This window comes from Prorops nasuta, unplaced genomic scaffold, assembly GCF_024137725.1.
Source record: "Prorops nasuta isolate Cenicafe-Biocafe unplaced genomic scaffold, Cenicafe_Pnas_1.2 PNAS00002, whole genome shotgun sequence".
NCBI lineage: Eukaryota > Metazoa > Arthropoda > Insecta > Hymenoptera > Bethylidae > Prorops > Prorops nasuta.
In genome coordinates, this window is record NW_027116799.1 from 9,425,740 (window position 1) to 9,452,729 (window position 26,990).

The 26,990-nt window shown below is 39.1% G+C and overlaps 3 protein-coding genes and 1 long non-coding RNA gene across 7 annotated transcripts; 1 reads left to right on the top strand and 3 right to left on the bottom strand.

Moving 5' to 3' along the window:
- Positions 1–18,929, bottom strand: form3 (formin 3). 2 transcript variants are annotated; one of them, XM_066742000.1, is made up of 22 exons: positions 18,796–18,929; positions 12,792–12,891; positions 12,601–12,716; positions 11,835–11,994; positions 11,729–11,762; positions 8,951–9,092; positions 8,480–8,659; positions 6,682–7,248; positions 6,031–6,281; positions 5,597–5,768; positions 5,419–5,526; positions 5,272–5,342; positions 5,078–5,204; positions 4,740–4,992; positions 4,322–4,437; positions 4,118–4,256; positions 3,722–4,004; positions 3,332–3,459; positions 3,114–3,248; positions 1,734–3,044; positions 1,054–1,598; positions 1–784 (listed from the first exon to the last, which is right to left on the bottom strand). In XM_066742000.1, the coding sequence occupies exons 2-22, from the start codon at positions 12,856–12,858 to the stop codon at positions 533–535; spliced, it is 5,157 nt and encodes a 1,718-aa protein (XP_066598097.1). In that variant the 5' UTR covers positions 12,859–12,891; positions 18,796–18,929; the 3' UTR covers positions 1–532. The 2 variants fall into 2 exon arrangements, with proteins under 2 accessions (XP_066598097.1, XP_066598088.1); XM_066741991.1 differs by having other exon boundaries at positions 1,054–3,044.
- Positions 18,930–19,245: 316 nt separating this feature from the next.
- On the bottom strand, positions 19,246–22,585 carry LOC136782546 (cyclin-dependent kinase 8-like). 2 transcript variants are annotated; one of them, XR_010824131.1, is made up of 10 exons: positions 22,330–22,585; positions 22,026–22,128; positions 21,842–21,952; positions 21,615–21,755; positions 21,348–21,537; positions 21,066–21,279; positions 20,046–20,216; positions 19,849–19,954; positions 19,496–19,783; positions 19,246–19,382 (listed from the first exon to the last, which is right to left on the bottom strand). XR_010824131.1 is itself a non-coding variant. In XM_066742052.1 (9 exons), exons 1-9 carry the CDS (start codon positions 22,458–22,460, stop codon positions 19,586–19,588), a joined length of 1,365 nt encoding a protein of 454 aa, XP_066598149.1. In that variant the 5' UTR covers positions 22,461–22,585; the 3' UTR covers positions 19,416–19,585. The 2 variants fall into 2 exon arrangements, 1 of the variants encoding a protein (XP_066598149.1); XM_066742052.1 differs by lacking the exon at positions 19,246–19,382 and having other exon boundaries at positions 19,416–19,783.
- Positions 22,586–22,906: 321 nt separating this feature from the next.
- LOC136778533 (uncharacterized) lies at positions 22,907–24,467 on the top strand. 2 transcript variants are annotated; one of them, XR_010823445.1, is made up of 3 exons: positions 22,907–23,222; positions 23,307–23,873; positions 23,971–24,467. It is a non-coding gene; the product is annotated as an uncharacterized lncRNA (long non-coding RNA). The 2 variants fall into 2 exon arrangements; XR_010823443.1 differs by having other exon boundaries at positions 23,356–23,873.
- A 560-nt stretch (positions 24,468–25,027) lies between these two features.
- Positions 25,028–26,700, bottom strand: LOC136780730 (putative nuclease HARBI1). Its single transcript, XM_066739288.1, has 4 exons — positions 26,528–26,700; positions 26,075–26,361; positions 25,518–25,740; positions 25,028–25,094 (listed from the first exon to the last, which is right to left on the bottom strand). The coding sequence occupies exons 1-4, from the start codon at positions 26,698–26,700 to the stop codon at positions 25,028–25,030; spliced, it is 750 nt and encodes a 249-aa protein (XP_066595385.1).
- Positions 26,701–26,990: the final 290 nt, after the last annotated feature.

Genomic DNA, 26,990 nt, shown 5'->3' on the forward strand with positions numbered 1-26,990 from the left:
TTTTGTTATTCCTCACTTACTTTATTTTATCAAGGTTGCATTGTTTGACAAAAGAAAAAGAAAAAACAACTTTTTAACTAATAGTACTTTAAATATCTATAATAATAATAATATAAGATTGATGTATTTAGAGTATAGTATGGCGTAATAGGGAGGATACTTCTGATTTTGGTAAGCCTATGGCATCTGACATTATATTTATGCACCAATTTGTGCTTTATAGCTTGCAAGTAAACGGCGCTCCTTAAATTAAGAATCAATATTATATTTTACGAGAAACCAATCAACGACAATTCTGTCGAAGAAAACACGCATTAAACTAGCATCGCTACTTACATTACGTCGGTGTTTAATTAAAACGAAATACTGAATGACGCAAGGAGAAAAGGCAATCCCGCACGTCTTCTCGTTTTTGGCAAGTTCTTTCTTTACAAGATTTCATGGAACGGAATGGGGGGGGGGGGGGGGTAAATGTGGTGGAGGTAGGGGTAAGGGGTACTGAAGAAATCAGTTTGATTACGTTGGTCGGTCTTTACTTGACCATGGCTTTTATACCCTTGGAAAGATTTGGAATGGAGCCTTTGTTCACGCTTGCCGTGGTCGGTCTCATAAAGCTCTGATTCCTCGGGCTGATTCTCGAGTGAATCAATCGACTCTTCGCAGACTTCTCTTGCGTCTGCTTGGTCGGAAGGATCGACTGACCCAGTCCACTTCCGGTGCTACTGGTACGCGATGCAGTCACTGGCCGAGATCTCGTCACTTTATTCGTATCGTTACTCGGCAGCTGAGAAATAAAAGTAGGAGTTTTAGCATCTTGCTCCCTATTAAGACCGTGCACATACCAAGAGAGTAACAGTAAAATGAGAATGTTTAATTTTATATATAGTATACTGGAATAGTTTGCTAAAAATGAAAATATTTCCGATAGACGGCGTTGACATGCATGTATATACAAGGCTATACATTTTCATCAATGTAACTGCTTAATATGTGCATTCCCAAGTCATTATATATTAAATTAAATTAAATGAAGCAAAATAATCGAAAGAATACCGTTGAGGATTTTCGCGCGGTTTTTGTAGCTGGGCCAACACTGCTGCCACTGCTGCTGCTCCTGCTGGCCGGAATTCTGCTGGTACTAGTTCGTGGACCTAACCTCTTCTTCTCCAAATCCTTGTTGCTCGGTGGCAGGGCAGTCCTCGAGGGACTCTTCCTGAGATCGTCAGTCAACGCACGAATGGCCGACGTATAACCTCGAAGATGAGCGTGACTAGGGCCAAGATTTCTCACGGTGTTAACGGAAGTGGCGCTGTTCAAGGAGCTCCGAGAGCTGCGCAGACTACTCCTGGATCCAGATCGTTCCACTTCGTTTCTAGGATGAGTAGTATTACCAGCCAGGGCGCTCCTCTTCGAGGAAGACTGGCTGCTCCTACTGGTCGACTCTCGCTTCACACTGGCCGTTCGCTTCGGTAGGAAACTCGTCGACTTGTCAGGTGGCGTGAACCTAGCTGAAATGCCTCTCTTATCGAGCACCGGCTGCTTTTCCACCTTTTTCCTCGAACTTTCAGGCCTGTTGCCAGCGGTGTACCTAAGTTCAGCTGGAGAACACCGTGTCGAATCGTGAGTATCGGTTTCATAATTACCCGACGACGTTTCTTGGCTCAAACTCTCCGATACGAGACTTTGCGTCTCCTCGAAGCCTTCGTCGTTCAACTCCTGCTCTTTACCCTTACCGCTAGAGGCCACTGCTGAGGCGCTGATATCCGGAATGGCCTTGCCACGGAAGATGGCGCTCGCGCCTGTTCTCGGTCGAGTTAGCGTGGCCAATCCGATGCTTTCTGGCGCGGGGTCACCGTGTCTAGGCTCCACCACAGGTTTCAACTTGCTTTGGTCCTGACTTCTGACTAGGCTCTGCTGACCGTCCGTTGCGTTAGCCTGATCAACCTCGTCGGCCCGGTTCACCAGACTCGGAGGATTGTTCGCCAATCGAACGGCCTCCTTCACCTGGCTTGGGTCGATCATGCTACGATGACGTTCTCGACTAGTGACCGCCCTCTCGGTCATCACCGTTACCGGTTCCCGGGGTCTGGACTCTTGCATCACGGGACTCAGCACTGTATTAGTTACGGCGACCACCGGTGGGGGCGGTTGGCTCACCGGTAACCTGGAGTTGCGATGACCACTGGCGGACCTTGACAGCTGCTGAAGATCCTCGCCAGAGCGCGCTATCTCTGCCAGTGCCGCGTCTATGTCGCAAGTGGCGTCTCTGATCCTCAGCTTCTCCTGCCATATTTTCAACATGGCGTCCTTATCTTGCTTCTTACCGTTCAACTCGTTCAAGGCCAAACTACTTGGTCTCTGAACCTGCTGCTTCTTCTTCTCCTGCAAGATTTCCTTCTCAATGTCCTCCCCCTCTTCCTCCCCCTCCTCAAACGCTTCTACATCCACCGCCACTTCCGCTTTACTGTCGACTTCCGGTAGCTTCTTGTACCTTCTCGTTCGCCTGGTTGCAGAGTACCTGTCGAAATTTCCGGTTCCTAGATCTGTGTTATTCGCTGTGACCTTGACCTCGCGACCTTGAACCGAGCTGCTGCAGCGTTCCCTCTTGCAGGGTTCCCTATCTACTGGTTTTACTTCCTTGGGAGGGCTGAACAGTCGTCTAGTGGCAGGAGGAGTTTCTATGTTATCAGAGTCGATTTCTATTTTGTCGCTTATCTTCTCGTCCTCCAGACTTCTCTTGTTGAGCTTTCCAGGAAATCTTCTGTTGCTGGTAGCAGCTTGAGGACTCGTGTAAGGTTGTCTTAAATAGATCGTTAATTCATCTTGCATATCGGAATTTAGAGCATCTGATAGTTTGTTGTTCCTCTTCCTGTCCTCTTCTCTGATGGCCTGTAGCGTACTTGGACCTAGGCTGTTCTCCGTGCTCATTCTTGAACGTAGTCTTCGCGAGTATCTAGGATCGCTGTCTTCAAGGCTGCTCGATACGTTCAAACTGGACTTCCGCCATGGGGATTTGTCCTTTTGACCCGGCGCTGGTTGAGCTTCTGCAATTTTATCTTCTTCATACTCTGTGGTTGTGAAAGTTTTGTTAAATCTGTTTATATCGCATCTACCTTCTATGGCCTCCATGGTTCGCATTACGTCGGTCTTCTCCACGGACGGACGCCAATCGTATACGTCCGAGTAACCTTCGTACGATGCATTATCCTCCGTCAGAGTGTTCATCAATGAACTCTTGCCTTCGCTCTCTGCAAGTTTTAAAGCTTTTAATATATATATATAATCGTAACTCAATTCTTGCCAACTAATAAAACTTCATCAGTTCAATTACCAGAGTCTTCGAAGGACCGGCGATTCGCTTGATGAAGCTGCCTCGCTTTCCTCTGCAATACTTCTCCAGCTCGATCTTCCTTCTCGTTCTCCGATAGCCAAGCCTCGATCTTCTGTCTCCAGGCCCTTCTGCAAAGTTCGATAATGATATACGTAGGTTCGAGAGAAAAGCGAGAATTTAAGTCTAGTTATTTAAGTACAATAAAAATATATGTAAAATAAAATTATATTTCTTTTACTTAAATATATATATAAAAAAACTAAAAGCTTCGTCAGTTTTTCTTTTAGAACAATTTTAAATTTACGTCAAAACTTTATTTTGGTTTTAAAGAGCAAAAACAAGTTTAATATGAAATAAAATTTATGTTTAAAGATTTAATTTTCAACGTACCCAGTCGATCTAGATTCCTCCTCTTGCACGAACGGTTTGGTTTCGGCCAAGGGGGAGGGTGAGCTGGGTCTTTCACGATCTCCCGAAAAATCAGCGTTCAACAAATCCCCCCTCCTCGATTGTCCTCGTGCTCTTCGGGCCCAGGATCGATCAAGACTACCCCAAGACTTTCTCTCCCTCGCATTGTCCTGTCCGGAGCTCCTCAGGAAGTCCATAAGATTCTCTTCACCTTCGCAAGGTACACGACTCCTACGTCTTCGCAAAGTTCCATTTGGCGTCACGTCTAAAACCACACACACACATATTTATAACGTTAAAAATATTCCAAGAACATTTTTCCACATTCTCCTTAACCCCAAAGCAATCACCCCACATATTTTACACCTGCACACATACCTGGTGAATAAGTGTCTTCTTTGGTAGAGTTTTGCTCGGTGGGACCAGAGCACGAGCCGAGTCTCCTACGGATGCTGGGCGACCCAGTAGTCGAGACATCCTCGTCAGAGGTGACTCCTCCGTTCTGCAGTCGTTTGATCTACGCAACATCAACATTATTCCAATAAAAATGCAACAAGTACATTTTAAAAACAAATATAATACCTTCGCATCGCTACGACCGTAACTCCTCTGAGGCAAACCAGTATGCAGATCGAACAAGCCATAGTCCATTAAATTATACTCGGATTCCGAGCCTGGTGTCTCAGCCTGGTTACTCACTGCAGAAAAAGCAGAAAAAATATAATATCAGTCTCTCTTAATAAACTCGCTGTAACTCTCGAGAAGATTACACCAGCTAAACTCAATGGTCTTACGAGTGGAAGATTCGCAAAGATATGTATCTATATAGGTTTGTTTGCTTCAGCCACGGCGAAAGATCTTAGCGCTCGTAAATTCGCCGCCTACCCTTGCTACATTCCCCATACAAACGGCTCTTTATTTCACTCGACCAGACGCCCCCCTCTCGCGAGCGTTATTCGAATAATCGTTATCTTTAATGAAGAGGCTTCCATAAACATACACAAACGCTTCCTAGCGAGGAGCTGCTCCTCCCTTTGTTTGCGTCTCGCCAGCACTTGCTCCTCTTGGATGCGACGTCTCTCGTTCTCCGCCACGGCTTGACTAAATTTCTGGCAGAACTGTTGGAACACCTTGTAACACTCCTCGATCTTGAACGTATTCGTATCTTCGCAGAAAAATTCTGCTAGCGATCGCCTCACTCCCTCCAGCTCCTCCATGTCTCTCTTCAATTGGCCCATTTCTCGCTCGGCCATCTAAATTTTCAAAGGAGTGGGAATGTTTCAGGATTTTTCAAGTTTTTAATACAGCGAGTGGTGCTCGAATTGTTAAATTTTATACCTGCAGGAAACTGGCCATTTGATCCTGTATCTCAGCTTCGGTGGATGGTAACTGAATTTGGCTCTTGATCTTTTTAATCTTAGTGTCCAAAGAATTGAATTCGTTGTTCAGTTGCTCGATTGTGGTTCTGGAATTTTTTTAGTGGTTTTGTTAAATTTTTTATTGGTTTTGTTTTCGTTGTGATCATTTCTTACTTTGTTGCTGCCTCCAGGGCACTCATGCTTTTTGTGAAGTTTAGTAAATCTTTTCGTTTCCTTTCTGCTTGCTATGTTGGAATAGAATATTGATTAAAATAGTTTGTATTAATTGTTATCTTAGTTTAGGTAAGTGTTATAGTTTACCAATGCCACGTAGTGTATCAGGTTCATTCCTGGTTTGTTGGCTCGAATTTCAGTTAATTTTTGCAAGGAAGATAATTTTACTCCTGCAGCATTCCCCGCATAGCCACCCTGTGAATAGTTTGATTATGTAAAACGCGAATTCTTGCAAATCCAAGGGATCATGGTGGATGTCACTTACGGAGTTGAGAAAATTCCCAGCCACTAGAACCATGTAAAGAACCTCCTGTAGCGGTTTGTTGGTCATCAGATCCTCTCCTGCTAAGATCATCGAATTGATACTTGGTTCTAGGTAGCTCATGTTCGCAGCAAATTCCTCCTTCAGCAGCATGCATTCTATGCGAAGCTTGTAACTGGAATGCAATTATTCAAATTCCTCTTGTTTGGTCTCAACATTTAATTTTAATACACAGAAAATTATTTTTCAATATGAGTAATAATTTTTTATTATAACAATAAACAAAATTTATTTATATAATAAATCATTTATTATTACATCAACGAATTTTGTTTATTATTGCAGTTAAAAATTGGTGATATTCAATAATGGAAGAACAAATTTTCTCAGTGTATATTTTCAACACTGAAAATACAGGAGGACAGTGATCGACTCACTTGGGAACTTGAATGAGCTGCAGAAAAAATTTCTCAGCATTGCCCAACTTGGATTTGTCGCCATCAAAGCTCTTCAGCATTTCAAGCTCGTCTACTTCCGGTAGAATTTTCAAAAGACCCCTCAGTTTTTCAGCGCCGATATCATCGTGTCCACCATCCTTGATCAGTTGAATAATATCCTCATTGGAGCTTCTGAACTGCTTCAAGAAAATATTCACGTTCAAACTTCGCTTCCCGTCGAGCAAGGCGATCTGAAAAAATGCATTGACACTGTAATATCATAAAAAAAGAATAAAATAATCTACAAAGTATGTGTTCATTTTTAAAATTATTTATCCAAAAACTATAAGATTTAATTAAAAATATATCAATTAAACTCTAAACACTATATCTCTTACATTCAGAATATTCAATCTAATATTGCATCTCACCAGTGGAAAATAAAAAACAAACATTATCAAGAAAATAATAATCCTTTATATAAAAAATTATAAATTTATAAATTATTAATTTAAATTCCTGTCACCCCAACTTCCTGTATAAAACAAAATATTCTTTTTTAGAATTAAATAAATTAGTATTAAACAAATAAGTAAGTTAAAGAAAACTCTTTCTAATAAAAAATATACAAAAAAGAAGAGAAAAAAATACCTCGGTAGGTTCTCTTCTGCGTCGATCAGCGTCGATGGGTCCAAAAGAGGAAATGGTGCTATTGGCACAGCTGATCGTGGGCAGGATCGGTGGAACTTGTTGGCAGAAAAGTCCCTCCATTTCCGCCCAATCGAGGTCGGCCATTGGAGAATTTTGGTGTTGGTTCGCGACCAGGGACCATATGTTCCTCTTACCAATGACCTTGTGATTGGGTATCTTGTTCCAGTTGATGGTCTTCATCTTCGTCTTGGGGGTGGGTATCTCTTGTTGCGGCAGGAGACGAGCGTGGTTGCTGGGTGGTTCGGGGGTGGGAACTCTGGGGGCATTGCTTGGGGGTTGGAGTGGGGGTGGCAGGGGGGGTGGTGGCTCCATGAGGACATCGGTGGAGGCGGGTTGGTGGCTGAAGAGCGGCGGGGGCGGAGGTGGTGGTAGGACCAGAGCGCTGGGGCCGAGTCCTTGAGCCGGAGGCGGGGGTGGGGGTGGCTGAGGAGCCGCCGTTGCCAAGGACGCTTTCCGCGACGTCGAGCACGCCTGATCGGTGCCTCGGCAGTGACAGCACAGGTTTGTCTGCATCAGCGATTCATCATTCATTTCTCTACGCTTCTCTTCAGCATATATATATGTGTGTCTACTTGCAGGTGTATTTCTTTGTAGCATGTACGTGTATAGTGTTCCATTCGTGTGTAGGTGTACTATAGATATAACGGACTTCGGAGAACTCGCTTGCTACCAATGTAACGACGCAAAGGGGTACACGAGGTGTTTTCGAAACGACCCAGCCGAATAACCAGAGCCTCGCTTGCGTAACGCTACGCGCCGAGAAAGTTCGAGGAGTCGTGATAGGTAAAACGAACGAGCGGGGGGAATACCGGCCTTTATATTATTACGTGGCTCCACCAGGTGCGCTTATAAAGCCGTGCGAACGCTCGATGAATAACTCGATAGCTGGTGTGTGTTCGGGATAAAATAAGGAGTAAGCTAATTTGCATGCGCCAGTGGGCAGTAATTTCAACGACGCGAGGAGATTGATGTGTCCAATTGGGCAGAAACCGAGGACTTTTTTTTAAGCATTTTTTCACCTTTCGTGTAACAGTATATATCTTGAATTGATAATGAGTATTTACGATACACGAAGATTCGGTGATTTCGATCATTTAATACCGGTCTCTTTGAACAGCGTAAATGTCCTAAGAACATTCCTAGAACGTTCCGGGAATATCTTTACGTTCCGTAGATATGTTTTAGATACAATTTAGATAATGTGCTGTTAGATGCAGTTTCAACAGAGCGAGGAGGATTGTCGAATTTAAGATAAATCAAAGCTTTTTTTTATAAGGTTTTTCATCTCTCATTAATTATTGATTATCCGTGATACCTCAAGACTGAGAGATTTCAACAATTTTGGTAACGTTCTTCTTTATCAGCATAAATGTCCTAAGAACATCTTTAGTACATTCCCAGCATGTTTTTACGTTCCGTAGATATGTTTTAGATACAATTTAGATAATGTGCCGTTATAGACAAAATTTCAAAGACGCGAGAAGGATTATCAAATTTAACATAAATCAAAGCTTTTTTTATAAGGTTTTTCACCGTTCATTAATTATTTATTATTCGCGATACCTCAAGACAGAAATTTCAATAATTTTGATAGCGTTCTCCGTACTCTCGAGTAATTTCAACAACGCGAGAGAGATTATCCAATTGAGCATAAATAAAACCTTTTTTCCTACTACTTTTAACCTTTCAATAATAAAAATATTATTCTCCTTTTAACGTATATAGACCATTATAGTACCTGAAGACTCGGTGACCTCAACAATTTGGTAGCGTCCTCCCTACTCTCGAGCAAGGTTGCTCGATGCACCAGAGTCTCGGCAGTGTCCCAGGCCAGATCGCTGGCGGCGTCCTTCGGGTCCAGTCGCAGCAGATGCTGAAGAATGCTGAGGAACGCTATCTCCTGAGGAGTGTCCGCGATCTAACGGGAAAATGCAAGAAAATTCGAGGAATGATACTTTTTCCTGCAATTTTCTTTGGTTCTATACCACATATATATAGAATCTGCCATTTAAACGTCCCAAAGTATAACGTAATAAAATGTTTATCTTAGTCTTCATCAAAATCATCAAAGATATTAAAATTTTTCTGAATGCGAATACTAAAAAACTCCAATAGGATATTAGTGCAAAATTATGATCGTTTTTGAGATAAAATTTTGTTTCGTCTATTCTTGGGGGCGTTTCGAGTGTCAGAGGTTGTAAATGCTTACTTGACCAAGGATCGCGTAGAAGAGCTCCACGTGAGAGGATAAATCGATCCCAGGTGGTCCCTGATTCGACAGCTCTTCGTCCGTCTCACGTTGGTCGTCGAAAGCCTCCAGCTGCACCCTCAGATCCGGTGCGTGGCTTCGTCTGCAACAACGATTATCATCTCTACCGCAAGCGAGAAAACATGTGAGACCTCTCTCCTGTCCCTATCTATTTTCGCCCCATTCCATTCCGTTATGCTCTATACGTGCTCGTGTCTGTGGAGTCTCGTGCAGCTTTCTTTAGAATTTCTAATTCTCTACCCCCACTCTCGCTCCTCTACTCTTCTCTTCCGGTAGAACAGCGAAAGACAAACGCGAAAGAATGGGAAAACTGCCTTTGGAATTTTTAGTTTTCCATCCCTACTCCTCCACTTTTCTTTTATTCATTTCCGGTAGATCAATGAAAAACCAACACAAAAGAATAGGAAAACTATTTGGAATTTTCAAATTTCTATCCCCACTCCTCGACTTTTCTTTTATTTATTTCCGGTAGACCGGCGAAAAATAAACGCGAACGAATAGGAAAATTGCCTTTGGAATTTGTAATTCTCTATCCCCACTACCCCGCTTTTCTTCAATGCATTTCCGGGAAAGCAACAAAAATAAACACGAAAATACAAGAAAATCGTCTTCAGAGTTTCGAATTTCCTATCCTCACTCTAGTCTTTCTTTTATTAATTTCCGGTAGACCAATGAAAATAAACACATAAAGACAGGAAAACTGTCTTTGGAATTCCTACTTTTCTATCCCTACTCCTCCGCTTATCTTTTATTCATTTCCGGTAGACCAGTGAAAACAAACGCGAAAGACAGGAAAAGTGTCTTTGGAATTTCTATTTCTCTGTCCCCACTCCCGTTTCTCTTTGCTTCCGGTGGACCAATGAAAAACAAACACGAGAGACACAGAAAAATTGTATATTATTCTTCCCTAGATTTCCGTACGCGTAAAAGAGCGTTTACCTGGATAAGTTCTTTACGATTAAAACGAATCGGTGACTCTGGTGTTTAGAAGATGACAGAAAGGTTCCATTGTGGCGAACGCTCGTCCAACACTCGCCGGAAGTCGCGGCACAAAGCAACCGATCTTTCGTACGTCTGTTTTTGTTATACTATATTTATAATAATAATAGCAGTGAGAATAAGAGCAGAGTTTGAACAAGTGCCATCCAGTGTGGTTTTCAACTGGCACGTTTGGCTCCAGTGCAGGTGCGGTTCGCGCGAGCGCAACAGGAGCCTCCCAGAGTTAATTCGGGATTTTCTTTCTCCTTCTCCCTCTCTCTCCCTTTCTTGTTCCCTCTACTCCACCCCCCCCCCTTCCTTTCCGATAGATGCAACGACATTGCTGAGAATGCGTGGGGAGAAGGAGGTTGGTTCTATTTATCGCCCAGTGGCGCCCTGATCCCTCACTATCATCATCATCCTTTTGCCCCGTGATCCAAATTCGATCCGTCGCGACTACAAATTCCTACCAGAGCTACCTTACAGACCTGTTGCCATATCTTGGGATTTTTTCCCTCCTACCATGATTCTTTATACGAGACACAGGGGTCGAAGTGGGAGAACAAAAATCCCACGATATGACAACAATCCCTACACTCGACCTTCCTCTCCATCTGGATAATCTCCTCGCGGAACAACGTTCCTACTACATTCCAGACACTTATGTGTAAAGCCCCAGTGATTACAGTTACGACTCCATAGATTTAATCTTTTATGGTACAATTATCACTACGTTTATATTATTATATCATTCATCTGATGTAATTAGTTCATGCAAGTATGTGTATTAAATGGTTCTTTGGTTACAATACCCCCCTCAATCAACCTTCTTATTTATCTAAAATAAAGTTTCTTTATATACCAAAACTCATAAAAAAAACCCAATAATTACTGTTAAAACTCAATTGATTTAACCTTTCACAATATAATTATCACCATGTTATTATTATTATACCATTCATCTAACATAATTAGTCCATACAAATGTGTGTAATAAATAGTCCCATGGTTACAATACCCTACAATAAACCTTTTTTCTTCATTATCTAGAGTAAATTTCTTTTACATAATACCAAAACACTCGTAAAATCCCAGCAATTAAAATTACAACTCCACAAATTGAATCTTTTACAATACAATAATTGCTAAACTATTATCATTATACCATTCATCTAATACAATTGGCCCATGCAGGTGTGGGTAATAAATGGTCCCTTGGTTACAATACCCGACAATAAACCTTTTTTCTTCATTATCTAGAGTAAATTTCTTTTACATATATCAAAACACTCGTAAAATCCCAGCAATTAAAATTACAACTCCACAAATTGAACCTTTCACAATACAATAATTGCTACACTATTATGATTATACCATTCATCTAATACAATTAGTCCATGCAGGTGTGGGTAATAAATGGTCCCTTAGTTACAATACCCCTAACCAATAACCTTCTTGCTCTTCATCTAGAATAAAATTCCTTTACACAGCTACATTTGTAAAACCCCAACAATTAAAATTACAACTCCACAAATTGAACCTTTCACAATACAATAATTGCTACACTATTATGATTATACCATTCATCTAGTACAATTAGTCTATGCAGGTGTGGGTAATAAATGGCCCATTGGTTACAATTGAATTAATGATTTATTATCGCACATCGTTAAAAGAGGTGTTAATCGGTTATTCGACCGAACGATTCGAGTCGGTCTGTGCGTACCAATACGTACTCACCGTAGCTCGTTCAAAATCGGCAAGAGTTTCAGACCTGAAAAAGCAAAATCGTTCGATTGGTCATGGATGCTCGAGGCTTCTCGATCGGGGCTTAGCTTTGACTCACCGATGAACTCGTTGCGAATTCGAACGCGATCCTTCAGTACCGGAGTGGAGATGACCAAACAGTTGATGAACGCCAATAGCGCAGTCTGGTAATCTTCAGCCGTTGCTTTCTGCAGCTCGTCGACGACCACTCGCAATCTGTATCGCTCGCCCTTACGTTCCTATCGAAAACATTAGCCGTATATATAGTAATACAAACACTCGAGCATTTTATAGATGATAAATATTTTTTGTTGGAAGAGTAAACAATTTTTATTGATATAATAAATAATTGGTTACAATAAAGAAATCATTCTTGATTCATTATATCAATTATTTTATTTTGTTCTTGTAATTAAAAATATTTAATAGCTCAAATATTTTGTTGAGCCTATGTACTCATATATAGGGTATTCTACTGGAGGTGCAAAATATGATGGAAATGAGAACTAGTTTATTTTGGTATAAAAGTAAAAAATATTTTGTTCGTATGATTTTTTCCAGCTTCTACTTATTTACTTTGTGAAAGATTCTAAGAAAAAATTTATATGTTATAGTTTCGAATATAAGTGAGTTTACGTTCGTACTTCGTTGCACCTACAGTGGTATACTCTATATATATATATATACACACTGTATATATCCATGGAATTTAACGCGAGACTGGTCAACCTTGCCATTTTTGTCGGCGGTTTTCAATTTTATTAGCTCCTTTGTCGGATCTAAGGTCGAAGCGATAAAGTGGCAGGATCTATGGATGATTAGTGTGGCATTTTTTCTCAACTCACCTGGTAAATATGAAGAGTGTCGATAGCCCGCTGCCTCCCATCTTGACTGTAAACGCAGAGGGCCGACAGCAATTCAACGACTTGCTTTTTCACGGACGGACAGGCCGTGTCCAGAGCTAAAAATCCATTTTAAAGCCGATTCGAGTTTACTCAAAATGTGTCTCGATCGTTAAATTAATTATCGAGCTTACCCGAGGCGAGTTTCACGCAATAGTCAGGATTGTCGACGATGTAGTCGAGTCCAACGTGCGAATCCATGATGACTGCATTTGTCGCAACTCTTCCCTTCGTCTGTGAAAAAAATCGAACACCAAAAAAAAGAATTATGAGTAATTAAAAGGAATTTATGGTTTTGAAAGTGAATCTTGTAATAATTTGAGGGAGAGTAAGGTAGTAATTTTGTTCAAACTAAATAGGAAAGTTGTATATTGAATCAGGATCAGCCATAAGTAGCACTAAACGAATAAGGAAAAACCTTGTACCTTGGAACTCTTTTGTTAATTATATTTAACTCAAAATAATCTTGCAATTAAAAAAAATTAGACAGTGAAATTTAAGAGGTAGGTAGTCCAAAGTGATTACACAAAAGAATTTTAATAAATTATTTTTAGTAAGTTACAGCAATTTAAACAAAAAATGCTCAAGGTACAAAATTCTCCTTTTTATAGTTTGGGTCTGCATTGAGCGTCCTTAAATATTCAGGTTGAGGAATATTCTTCTCTTTGTACATAATGGGACCAAAAATAAATAATTGAAAATTATAAATGATCAGAGCGAATTCATCGTGTCGAAGATAAATCTTGCAAGAGTTGGAGAGAGTAATAGAAGTAGTAGTAGTAGTGCAAGCTAAACAAGGAAGCTGTACGTGGGATTAGTCATAAGTAACGCTAAATACATTTAGTCTAGGTCAGCGTTGAACGCCTTTAACCCTTTCATGTACAGCGCTACATATATGATACAGTGACTTATTTTACTATTTTCAATACTTCTAATCATCTTGGGCGATTTCTATATATGTGTATAAATTGCTTTTTAAGTTTTACAAAAAATTATCTTAATTGTCAATACATTTTATTAAATAAATGAAATGGAAATATTATTTTTTTTAAAGAAATAACTCAGCTTTTTTTAACAAACCTAGTTAAAGATATACTTTTTTTTATGTATTCTCCACGTAGTGTTACGCGTGCGCGATATATGTATGCATATTATCAGAATATTCATCACATTATAAAGTTTCTAGTAAAAAACTTTAAATATCATAAAATTGAATTATTACATTGGTTATCATAGGTAAAATAGTAAGGAATTTCCAAATTAAAGGAGTCTAGTTTATCCATTTTCTTTCTGAAAAAATCTCATCTGTATTAAATTCTATTGAAATCTATTCACTAGATTTAATCCACCTCTAAAAAGGTGAAGCATGACAAAAAATAATTCAAGTTGACGTCTATCTCTTTTCTTCCTTTATGACTGGACCGGAAAGAAAGAAGCAAAAAATGTAAACATCATAAGAAATTTATTATGACAAAGTTATATTTTGCAAAAAATAGAAAGAGTACGATAGTATAATAATAATCGTAGTAGAGTACACTAAACAGGGAAGCTATACGTTGGATTAGTCATATGTATCGCTAAATGCGTATAGTCTGGGTCAGCGTTGAACGCCCTTAAAAGTCCAAGTTGAGGAATCGCAGCCGAGGTGAACCAGCGGCCCCCGGATTTCATAAGGGGGGGGGGGGATAAGTGCTACGGAGTAACGAAATTCTGTTGGAGGACGCTGGCCGTACGATATCTCGCACATTAGGCGCTTTCCCTCTTGAGATCTCTAAACGCGAATGAGTGCGCGAGCGCGCGTGCCACCGACCCACTTGCAGGGACTCCTGCGGAATGTCTCGGTCGTGCTGGATTGGAAGGAGCGCAGGAAAGAAAAACCGTAGGATTACGTCACGTGACGTCACGGAAAACAGCGAGGCACGTCGTATGTACGTACCTCTAGTCACGTTTAAAAATAGACGACTGGGATCTGTAAGGATTCGCGTGCGGAGTCAGCAGAGCAGCGGCGGCGTCGCACCGGCCGGCCGCCGGCTGCCGGCTCCCGCTACCTCGCTCTCTGCGCATGCGCGTGTGCTTGTGATTCATCACTCCGCTCACCTAACCAAACCGTAATTGAGCGATTTAGTCGGTGCGCGCGCGGGCGCGCGCGTCCTTTCCTTCCATTTTCCTTCACCCTTTTTATTTATCGTTGCGCCAGAATGACTAGCCGAATCAAGAAATTATCCAGCCAAAGGTATTTGATATTATGTGCCATCGGAGACTCCAAAAATGGCCCTGGTTTCGCGACTGATCGCGTACTTGGCGTGTTTACACAAAATCCATGAGACCAGCGATTATTACACAGGATGACGAACGGATAATTGCGTTGAGCGATTTATTCGTGTCGTTTCGTTCTTTCAAGCCTTGATTTCCGTTGGGACTGAATAACCAGCTGGGCCAAGCAATGATTCGGTTAAAGACTGTATTACACACTTGTATACCAAAGAGCACCAAAAATAGTCTAGGTTATGTGACCTATGGTACTTTACGTATTTCCATCAAATTCAATAAGACTCTGGCGCATGTTATACATAACAAAGAAAGTATACTCAAAAATATTATTGGAACCAGTAAACATTTTTATCACAAGAATAACCAATTTTATCGATATAATAAATAATTCTATATAATAATGAAGTTATCCATTATTTTAGTAAAAGTATTTGGTGACTCAACAATTTTTTTTTGACTCTATAATTACATTAGACAATTTATTCGTTTGATTTGATTCTCTCAGGCCTCGATTCTCATTGCGCCAGAGCAGCCAGCTGGGCCAAGCAATGATCCAGCTAAAAGCTATTGCACACTTGTACCAAAGAGTACCAAAAAAGGTCCTGGCTTTGTGTCTGATCGTACTTTGCGTATTTCCACGAAATCCCGCAACTCTTGCGTGCATTATACAGGATGACGAACGTATAATTGCATGGCACTGGGCGATTTAGCCGGTACTCGACGGAGCGTCGATCGGTAACGATTGCTAATCGTAGGTGCAAGAGAGCCGAGAATCGCACGTGTGCGAGAGCGTGTACACACGTGCGGAGTTAAAGTTGGATACCATATCGGGCACCTTGTTGACCTCGCCTGCCTCTCATGCACACGGCTACCAAAGCGTGGGCACACACCGTACCCCTCCCACGTGCGCGTCCCGCTGTGCGTGTGTGTGTGTGTGCGTGACAAAAGACGTTTTCGGCAATCGCCAATGTCGACTCGCACCGCGCACGGCGTCCCCCATTCGTCTTGGACCCACCAACAAACAAATTCTCTCCTCGCGCATCTCCAAAACACATCTTCTCCGCAAAAAATACCATATATCGACTGGCCATTTTTTTTTCAACGCATCCATGACTTTGACAGGAGAAAAAAATTGTATGGAGGTTCTTCTGGTGAACGGATTTTTTCCATTCGCAAATATTTTAACGTGGACCTGCGCCCTTGGCGAGATAAAATTTTTGCTAAAATTGTCGAAGTAGATTTGTTCTATTCGCTAATATTTTTCAACGCATCCACGATAGTGGTAGAGCACAAAAATCGCCTTAAGACTCGGTGAAAGGATTTTTAGAGCTTGATTCTTTGTTACAACAAGACACTAAAATCGATATGGTTCCATCCTTTGACACAAAATTTAATCTACATATTTCACGCTTCTACCCTAATTTTAATTTACAATTTCATTATTTCATTCTTGTACATTACATTCTATTAAATTTACAAAATTCTTATAATTCTTACTAACGCACTTTAACCTATATACATTATCTTACACGTGCAGCTATTTAACATAACCTAAAACTAGCCTCCAAAGACTCTCCTATTTTTCTCTGTTCTCCGCTTAATTAGCCACGTATCACCATTTGCAATAGTTATCTCGCTGTCCGAGAAACGTACAAAAAAGAGAGGCCAGTGTTAACTCGAATTTCTGCGAAGCATGAGAAGAAAAATGATCGTACGCACGTACTACTACTATTGTTGTATAGAGTCTGGAAGCGATAATGAAAACACATCACGTTCGGTGTCTACGTGAAAGTGAGGGAGGCCGGAGGTGGAGGTGGGGGCGTCGGAGGGGGGAGATTCGTCCTTGGCGAAGGCGAAAACAAACGGGCGATCCTTACATTAGACACGGGCCATTGAGAGGGTTTTGGCGAAATTGACAGGAAAGGCGAAGAGTTGGAAGATAATTGCGAGTAATTGCAGCGAGGCAGAAAGCGTTTTATGGACTTTGGACGAAGCTAGTGTTTTATCCTTGCTGCACCTGCGCCATACCGACCAACCACTTTAATGGCCATCGCAAATAGCCCGGTCGCGATGTTTTGATTCACGCTCCGGTGTCAGCAGAAATACGGCGCCACGGTTACCTTCGGGCAACGTGGTCAGGGCCCCGCGACGGAATGGGATAGCGATCAGGAACGTCATCGTCCCCCCTTCACTTTTACTTCTATCTATCAAACAAACTCTCGTCTTCGCCTTCGTCTTCGGCCGACGCCTCACGCCCACTCTCGCTGCAGAAACACGCACTTTTTACATCTTTTTCTTTTCTCCTATTAAGTACAACGTTGAAATATATTTTTAGAATTTTCTGCCTCGCTCGATCTTCGCAACGGTATTGAGGTACTGGCTGCCCAACTTTTCCGCTTCACAATTAATAATATCCTTAAAGGCTAATCGAGTTTGCGGATAGGGTTAAGCGAGCAGGTCAGGGGATCGTCACCCCTTCACTTTTACTTCCATTTATGACACGATTTCTTAGTGGCTAGCGCAAGCGCGCGTCCCTGTACCAGAGATACACGTTGTGTTACAATAGTTTACATGGGATGGCAGAAAAAAAGCGCGTTGGATGACAAACATTTTGAACAATAGTTTTTCAGAAATTACTGTACAATGAATAATCGAAGGAACGACATATCGACGACGCACATAAATTACCTTGAGTAATTATCGCTATTCCTACATGCAAAGTAGAAAACCATTTCTAATACGCCTACTTAATTGAGACTCGTCAGGCTTTGCCAATCCTTTCGCCAGTATTAAGAACAATATCGATGCTGCTTTTTGTTACACGTTTCCGATGCTTCATTGTCGGTTAACAGTGTAGTATATATATATATATATATATATATGGTACATAAAGAAAAATTAACACACGCGATCGCACGGTGACAATTAATGGTGTATATACACGGGAATGGTACCACGGTCCCAGGGCTCTCCCTCCTCTCCCCCTTCACTTTTACTTTAATCCGTAGCATGGCTTTGTTTCACAATTACTGTACCATTACGCTAAGCACGCTATAATGAAGCCCGTTGAATCTCTACCGTTTCTTAGATACATGTAATAGCAAGGTATATCTAGGTATGTTGTATTCGTTGATTTTCTTCACCCCCCCCCCCCCGCTTCCGCATGAATCATGAAAATATGATCAGCCACGACCACGTAGACGCGGAGAACACCGGTACACGCTTCGATCTTATCTACGACTAAATTCAAATTAAGGAAAATCATTTCCAATACGCCCACGTCTCTCCCAAGCTTTGACTATTCCAGTCATGAGTGAGATCTCACCGCATAGGCCCTGTTTGTCCGGAGCAGGTATCGCAGAGATTTATATCTCAATTTGAAAGCGATCATTCGGCCATCGCTGAATAAAAAACCGTCCAATCGAGATTTCAGACAATGAGGCCAATCGGACTCGACGATAATGTAAATTGTGAAAACAAGCGGCATTATTTAGCAAGGTAGCTTTGCATCGCATTTATATCGACAATAAGCCGTAGGTTGACAACTATAAAATTGTTGCGCCACTGTACAGTTAAGCCTGTACAATCGACTCGATGCGAAACGCGCCATACAGGGCTAATGAAGAAAGTACATCGTGAAGAATCTTGACGCCAGAGACGTTTTACATAAACCTCGCAATTTCGTTTTTCACACAAGTTCTACGCTGAATACTCTTATTCGCTGTTTCCTTAATTTTCTTATCAACCGTGCTAAATCGCAGATTTTACTAGAGCGCAAAGGCTGACGGGAGGACAGTTATCAGTTCGGTGGGTTTTAACAGAGCAAAAAGGACGAAGGATTTTTCTTGGTGGAGAAAATATGCTCACCTTCGTCGGCGTATCATTTGGCAAAGAATCGGTGCTAGCCGAGTGGTCACGCAATTTCACTTTAGTGTATTCTAATGACAGCGCTAGTCGAAAGAATACGCGAAGCGAACGAGGAAGAAACAGCAGCAGCACGCGCGCACACAATTTTTCGCCGAGCAGCGGTTCGCGGAAACTGCGTTTCAGGAGCGCGCGATACACGATCGGAGGATCGGAGAACAGTCGAGTAGAGGCAGTGGCGCATGCGCGGGCCCCTCTCCGCAGTCAGCAGTTGGTTTTTGCGGGGGTCCTCTCGCCTTCACCATATCTTCGTGGACCCCGCTCCGCTATCCCCTTCTCGCACTCTCTCTCTAGCTCTCTCTTCTTCCTGACTCCGTTTCTCTTTCACTCTCGTCCCATTAGTAGACGTCCCCTTCTCCTCTTCCCTGCATACTCTGCGCTGCTCCGCACCTTCTACACTTTATGCACGCTTACGTATGTTAGTCGGAAGCAGAAGCCTGGCTTCGCAACATACACTTGAACCACGCTATCTCTCTCTCCTCTTACAGACGCACTGGCCTCTGGAGTTCTCAGGATGTCTAGTAGCTTCTCTAGGAGAACGAAAAGAGATGTTGGAGGATACAAAAAAAAGTCGCAGTGTGATGGTTTCTATATAAATAAAATTGTATCGTCATGATCCTGGGAATATACAATATTTACTGACCTCTTTCGCCACGTGAAAATCAATTAAATTATTTAGATATTAAGACAATTATCCGCTTGTTACATTTATTTCTTTGTCGGAATCTATTCATTAAAAGCGTTGATGAAAGTTTGCTGGCTGTGTCGGCTGGGCAGTTGAGTACACCATGCCAGGTGGTTGCTGATGGGTCATAGCGTGACTCTGGTGCTGGTGAAATTCGGCGGTTCCGTGAGGTCCGTTCAATCTGACCCGTTTAGCATTTTGACCATGATTGTGATCTCCATTTCCTTGCTGCTGCTGATTTTGTTGCTGTAATATTGTTATTTTTGTAAAGTAACTAGTTATTCCAGTATGCATAATCAAATGACACTCACAGTCTGTTGTTGATTTTGCCTTGCTTTATTCTCAGTCTTTTCTTCGGTGTCATCGTCGGTAAGAAACTCTCTCTTAGGGTAAGGAATGGGACATCCAGCAAATATACTGAGAAAAGAAAAACAATTCTCTCAATACTTTGTTTTAATTAAGATATAGAATAATCAAGAATGAATAAATTATTATAAAGCTATTATACTCCTGAGTTGGCAGTGGATCTTCTTGGAAGTAAGCGTCTTGCATAGAGTGTTCCGACGTAATACGTTTATTCGGATCCATCATCAATAATTTTTGTAATAAATTAAATGCTTTGCTGTCTGGCTTAATTTTATGTCGATCCATATATTTTGTAAGTGAACAATTCGCATAGCTAAAAATTAATGTTACAAATAATTTTATTATAAACTAAATGAACAGGTTGTTTCAGCTAAAGTGTTAGAAAGATATTACAGTAAAATGACTAACATTATCGAAAAATATTTCAGACAAAATTTGTTTGACCTCGAGATGAGCATAATACAGTATCATTGAAACATTATATAAAGGTCACTATAGTTTATTTATTTTTATACACTGTGTTTTATTATATATTTTTGTAGTTGACTTTAAGAGCTTTCAAAAAACTTCTTTCCATTTTTTCATTTCATTCAGCCTTTTACGAGATATTTCGATTTGAATTTGCATACAGTTGTAGGTTTGGTTGAAGTAGAATGTATGACCGTTAGTATACGTTTATGCTGGAGCTACGAGCAGCGGCAAGAGTGTCGATGAGGACGAATCGAAAAACAATCTAATGTATTCTATATGGAAGTTTTCTCCTCGCCGCTGTTATCGGTGCCCAAAGCTCCAACATAAACATACCCTTAAGCTTACGCGCGCATAGTCGCTTATCAGTTTGTAATTTCAAATTAAAATATCTAGTAACTGACTGAATGAAATGAAAAGACGATTTTTGAAAGCGCTCAGGGTTAGCTACAGGAATATGCAATAAAAAAATGAGGTGTTCTGTTTGAAAAACTCAAAATGACCTTTGTATGAGTTTAAATAAACTTTTAATGTCAAAGCAAATAATACTATCTTAGGACTTTCTTGAAAACAAACATATTTTATCTGAAACGTTTTTTGATAGTATTATTAGATTTAGTATAATATCTTCCTAATACTTAAACTGAAATACTCAGTATATTCTAAATTTAATATGCAAAATAGACAAGCTTACTTCGATCTTTTAAAATCTTTAAGAAGCGTAGGATGCTCTGGCATTTTTTTAATATCCTCCCAGTCTTTCTCCAATGGAAATCCCATTACATTAAATATCCTATCTAATTGATCATGGTGATATGGATTACTAGTTTTAATGTCTTCCTGTCTACAATGAAATATTGGTTCGGATGTCAAAAGTTCTGCAAAGATACAGCCAATTGCCCAAATGTCTGAAATGTAAAAAATTGAATGTTACTTTATGCCCATATCAAATGGAATAAAATAATTTTATCCTTACCAATGGCTTTAGTATAATGCCTGGCACCTAATAATAATTCTGGAGCCCTGTACCAAAATGTTACTACTACAGGATCCAAGTCTGCTAATGGCTTTAATGGGGCATTAAACAATCTAGCAAAACCCATATCTGCTATTTTGACACGTCCTCTCTCATTGCCTTCCCCCATTACTAGTATATTTGCAGGTTTCTATAAATTTAATATAGCGCAATTAAACTTTTTCCCTATTCTGCACATTTATATTCTAAATATTTTTATGGAGCTACCAGATCCCTATGAAGAACCCAATTGGAATGTAAATAATGGATGCCATCTAAAATTTGATATAATAATGATTTTACCATTCCTTTTGGTACCATAACTGGTTTTTTATTAGCTTTAGCAGCTCTATGAAATTTAATGATGTGCTGAAAATACACACAGATGAGTCTTGATAAGTTATTTTGTGGATTTCAGCTGGCCAAAAAGAACAGAAAAGATTATAGATCCATACCCATAAATCGTGTTCTGCAAAGTCAAACAGTAGCCAAACCTTACGATCATTGTGTGATAAAAAAACACGTATAAGTGTAATTACATTAACATGTTTTAGCTCCCTGAGCAACTAAAAGAAATTTTTAATAGTAAATAATCAAGATTCTAAGAAATTGCTGCATTATTATTTGTTTAATACTCACTGCAATTTCTCTACATGCTGACATTGAAAGTCCTGTTCCTTCAATCTGTTTTAGGCCAAAATCTTTTGTATCAGGCCGAGATTTTAATTCACTGTCTGGTACACTAGTTCAAAACGAAATAATTAATTGTTAACACAATATAATAATATAAAACTTTCTGAGAGACAATTCTACGAGTTTACGTCTATAACAATGAAAATGTTAGGATGAACTCAGGTTTTCCAAAATAAATTGTGATAAATATTATTAAAATAATATATTATTTTTATAAACAATTGTTGGGGGTAGGTTATATGAAACTAACCCTTCCTTTCTTCGGGCTTTGTAGACGTGTCCATATGTACCTCTTCCAACTTTACATCCCTCAAATTCAAAAAGATCCTCGACCTTTGTACGGTCTTTCTGAGTTTTCATCTTAAATTCGTAATCCATCATGTTTAAAAGGATATCACAACAAATATCAACTAAGGAGAATCATCTTTATTTCGTGTATTCCGATTTCCGGTTATTCCATTCATTTCATTCAGCCAAAGGTTTCATTTCAAACGTTTCAACATTCACAGGTTGGCACTTACGGCCGTATGCATAGTCGTTCCTTACGGCCGTATTCATAGTCGGTCCTTAAGGAGCTCCTTAGGGCCAATGTAAGATGGAAAGCAGCATTCCCAACAAAAAAAAAATTAACCTGAAAAAGGTCAATTTGCGTTGGCAGCCCTGCGAAATAGCTACACTGCAAGTTCTGTTTGCTGATTACGGCTGACTTGTACGATTAAGTAGTATAAGGTTTAGGTAAACACAAATTTGACAGGTCAGCTCGATGGTTCTGTTCAAATTTATTTCAGATAAGTATAAATTAACCTTTATGTATAAAATGCATTGACGCGCGATACTTTGTGAGAAATATTATTGTTTACAGGTATTTAAATTGATTCTGTTTCGTGGGCAAAGGCAATTTCGGAAGTTAAAACCTAAATAAAGATTTGATCACCAGGAAATAAGATACAAGCTCACAGACATATACTGTCTGGGATGGCAAAGATTCATCTTTCAGGGCTGTTTTAATGGATATACCATAAAAGTATTTATCCCTATCAATGAAATTACCACTAGTAGACTTTATTCTCTGCTCTGTTAATCTATAGAGATGCAAAACCAACAATGTACACATAATTATATTGGCACTTTAAATTCTTTCAGGTTAGTTTTAAATTAATAGCAGGCTTAAAAAACATGACTTTCATGGTTTATAATGTCGATCTTCATTATGTTCCTGTAATTCAGAAAACTGTGTTGCTTCCGCCTTAATACCAAATTTATCACTATGATGTAGGAAACGTACAGACCACTTAGCTCTTGTAACTTGGAACTGCGGATAGTAGTCTTTTGATAGCTTGTGATCCAAAGATCATCCTTGGCCCATTTTACACAGAATATGGATGGCAGTATCTCCTATTCCAAGAATGATGTTTGCGTAAAGTGTCTGTGATGCAAAGACGATGGAAAAACTGTTTTGACTGTGGATTCTCATCGTAAAACTTATCATATCCTTGAATTTAAATAACTTCTGAAAATATGACCACATCATCCTTTAAAATTTGTTTCTTTGACAAATTAGTCAATTTTCATTAATTTTACAGATTTCAAGACCAGCTGATAATGTGGTTCAACGTTACTGAAGCTGTTAGGCTCACGCTATTAAATGCAGCGATTCAAGTCATTCACCTATGGAATCTACAAAAGTACTGTCTGGTAAGAAGTATTTTTTGCAAGATGTGACTTAAGGACACTTCGAAATTCACTGCTGCTTTGGGAACATCGATAAAGATTTCGTCACTTCTGGTAGCGAAGGTATAACTCGCTTTAGGATCGCTTTAATTAATTAATGTAGACACATAAATTAATCTACATTCTTTATGATTTCTTTCTTAAATCTTTGTCTTTTTAGGTCATAATGTGTATGTGTTGCACATTAAGATACAACTGCCAGCAACAGCTTTAACAGGATACAGTAGAACTGTAAATTGTGTTGAATGGAATCCTGTATAATATCAAACGACGACAACACTGTCAGATGACGGAACAGTTAGAAGTAATAAATTACTATATGATAATAAAATAGCGTGGGAAAAGCTATATTTTATATTATTTGCTTTGATAGAGCCTACCACTGATAAATTCATTGATTACGTTTTCCAAAATGTAGCACATATTACATGTCTGATAAGTTTCTGGATAGAGTAAAATAATATAGTTAAATTCAACCAGATATACGAATAGACTGTCGTATAAGAAATCTCAAGTCTCATATATTAGTAACTATATAAACATATAATAACAATTATGAATATACATTTAACGATATTGTATTTAATAGAGATATTATAGAAAATATACTTTTCTTATCGCATATCAAACTAAACGATTATATTTATTGTAGATAAAAATGCGTTAAAGTTCTTTATGAAAAATTTGGTTTTTAAGCTTTTAAACAGTTAATATAATTATTTCTTATTCAGCGCAGACATGATAATAAATATTTGTAATTTGATATCCCTTCATTTTCTTTTGCGTATAGCACGTAAATCCTTTTCGGGATTTTTCTTATATTAATCTGGAAAAAAAATGTATTTTAAACTATTATAAAATAATTTTTTATATAATTATTACTTAAAATAACTTAGGTATAACTAGTTTGAGAATAATAAATATTTCAGATTAAATTTATTCTCATCTTGATGTAGTTGTTTCAACCTATTTTACTAAATAATTAAGCTGCCTGTATGTATATATATATATATATATATATTATAAGGATGAAACTAATACAAACCTATAAAAATAATTATTAATTAAAAAGTGGCGGTCATCATTTGTGGGCGATGAAAATACCTCCGGTATTTGTAGATAATTTTGTAATCCGCCTCGCGTAACTTTTTTGTCACGCCTTATAATATTAAATAAAACTGCAGTGGATAAAATTACATTTATTGTTCTTTCTGGGGTTAAAAATCGTGAACCAATAGTAAGAACAGCAAATGTACGTCCCCAAATGCCGAAACATCTTTCCACCTGAAATATAAAATAAAAACTTTAAATATATATAGCCGCCCCGGAGTGTAAATACAAAAAGACGCGTTTCTCTTTAACTATAAGAGATATTCAATTTTCGCATATGACCTTTCTGAAAGCAAATAACAGGAAGTTTCGAAAAGGTGCTATGCAAAAATTGGATATTTTTTATAGTTACAGAGATACGCGTCTTTTTGTATTTACGCTCTGGGGCGGCTTAAGTGCCTCACCTTGTATAAGGTGCCAGTATAGATATACAGAGGTTTCCATACTATTTGTTTACTCCATTTTTAACTTAAAAACTGAAGCTGCATTACATTGAATATATTTATATTGCTTACCATGCAGCGGGTCCTAATGTGGGCTTCATTAAAAAGAACTTCTGCCGGTGTGTGCGGATTAGCGAGTGGGGTCATCAAGTACCGCTCGTTACGGTAACCACGGTCTCCCACTAACAAACCATTTCCGCATTCAAAATTTTCAAAACGGTGTTTGAGTCTACTATTATTAAAAATAGTAGAATCATGTGCAGAGCCTGGCCATCTTGCGACAAGATCCATTATCTCCAGATGGCTGTTCACCACGCATTGAACGTTTATACTAAAAAATCCTTTTCGGTTTCTCCAAAGCTCTGCATCCTCGCCTCCTATAAATCATATACAAAAGTAGACTCATTTAACAACAAATAATGTATTGTAAACATTTTTTTTAAACAATATCTATATATGTATGTGCATATAATGAATTTGTTCACTGAATTTGAAAAGCAATTTCAGATTGCAAAATATTTGTCAGCCATTGATCGAATCTCGTTTGGAAAACGAGACTTGCCTTAGCTATAATTAAAAAAATACAGACGGCTTTTGATGATCAGACCATCTTAAAAAAAATTGTTACAAGTAATTCCGCTAGTTCAAACCAGGCAAAAAATGCACTGAAGACAAAAAGCGCTTCAATTAATATGTATGCTAAAATCTTACCATATGATCTTATGCGTACATGGACACAGTCGATTGCACCTATAATTCTTATCATTCCTGATATTAAGAAATTATCTTTGGCAGTTTGTATCATGTCTTCATCTGTTCGTGGTAATGATACATAAAGATGAAATAGATTAGCAATTGCAGCTGATACTCTATGCACTATTATTTGCGCAGATTTTGTACTAATATTACAAAAATCAGCTGCCACTTGCAGAAAGCATCCTGTCGCATAAAACCTAATGGCTACTAACAATTGGATAACCGGTGGAATTTCACTCTTCCTGAAAATGAAAATTTAAACATTTTGGGTTATTAGGAATAAATATTAATCGTCTCCATTATAGTCTACTAAATATATATTATGATCATTGTTTAACAATTCAATTTAATTTGTTTTATAACAATTTCATTCATATATATCATTTTCAATTTATTTGTTTTACGTACATTTTTCTTTGACGGATAGCAGGCTCAATTTGTTGCAAAACTTCTTGAAACTGTATTTTTGTCAAACGAAAACGACTTTGGAATTCTCTATCATTTAATAATACGAAGTAGTTGCATCTTCGAAAAATGTTTCGATTACGTGCATTGGCAACATTTCGACCATTTGCATTCATTTCTGCCACAATACAGTTATTGTTCACTGTCATAAAATAAATCTGTTATTGTGAAAACTCTATAGCAACGCATATTAATTTGTTCCTGTTATAACAACTACCTTCAATTTATAAATAAATCAAAAGAAGAAAGAGGAGACGATCAAGTACGCTACGTGCTGGTTTAAACATTGTTAATTTGTTATCCATTAAAAGTAAGTACACAATCGCAAAAATGCAAATATTTTAAAATATTTATCTCCATATTACTTTTAAATAATATACATTTCCTCCTCAGATGAGTAATTCAA

What these genes read in the sequence shown, in the direction of transcription:
- form3 (XM_066741991.1), bottom strand. Translation starts at nt 12,858, where the DNA reads ATGGATTCGCACGTTGGACTCGACTACATCGTCGACAATCCTGACTAT. An exon ending in AAATGGCCAGTTTCCTGCAG is followed by an intron (nt 4,993 to 5,077) that starts GTATAAAATTTA and finishes TTGAAAATTTAG; the next exon opens with ATGGCCGAGCGAGAAATGGG. An exon ending in GAGGAATCTAGATCGACTGG is followed by an intron (nt 3,460 to 3,721) that starts GTACGTTGAAAA and finishes CGAACTTTGCAG; the next exon opens with AAGGGCCTGGAGACAGAAGA.
- LOC136782546 (XM_066742052.1), bottom strand. Translation starts at nt 22,460, where the DNA reads ATGATGGATTACGAATTTAAGATGAAAACTCAGAAAGACCGTACAAAG. An exon ending in TTGCAGAACACGATTTATGG is followed by an intron (nt 21,756 to 21,841) that starts GTATGGATCTAT and finishes GTGTATTTTCAG; the next exon opens with CACATCATTAAATTTCATAG. An exon ending in AAAGATTTTAAAAGATCGAA is followed by an intron (nt 20,217 to 21,065) that starts GTAAGCTTGTCT and finishes ATTAATTTTTAG; the next exon opens with CTATGCGAATTGTTCACTTA.
- LOC136780730 (XM_066739288.1), bottom strand. Translation starts at nt 26,700, where the DNA reads ATGAATGCAAATGGTCGAAATGTTGCCAATGCACGTAATCGAAACATT. An exon ending in GCTATCCGTCAAAGAAAAAT is followed by an intron (nt 26,362 to 26,527) that starts GTACGTAAAACA and finishes TTTCATTTTCAG; the next exon opens with GAAGAGTGAAATTCCACCGG. An exon ending in CGTGGTTACCGTAACGAGCG is followed by an intron (nt 25,095 to 25,517) that starts GTACTTGATGAC and finishes TTTATATTTCAG; the next exon opens with GTGGAAAGATGTTTCGGCAT.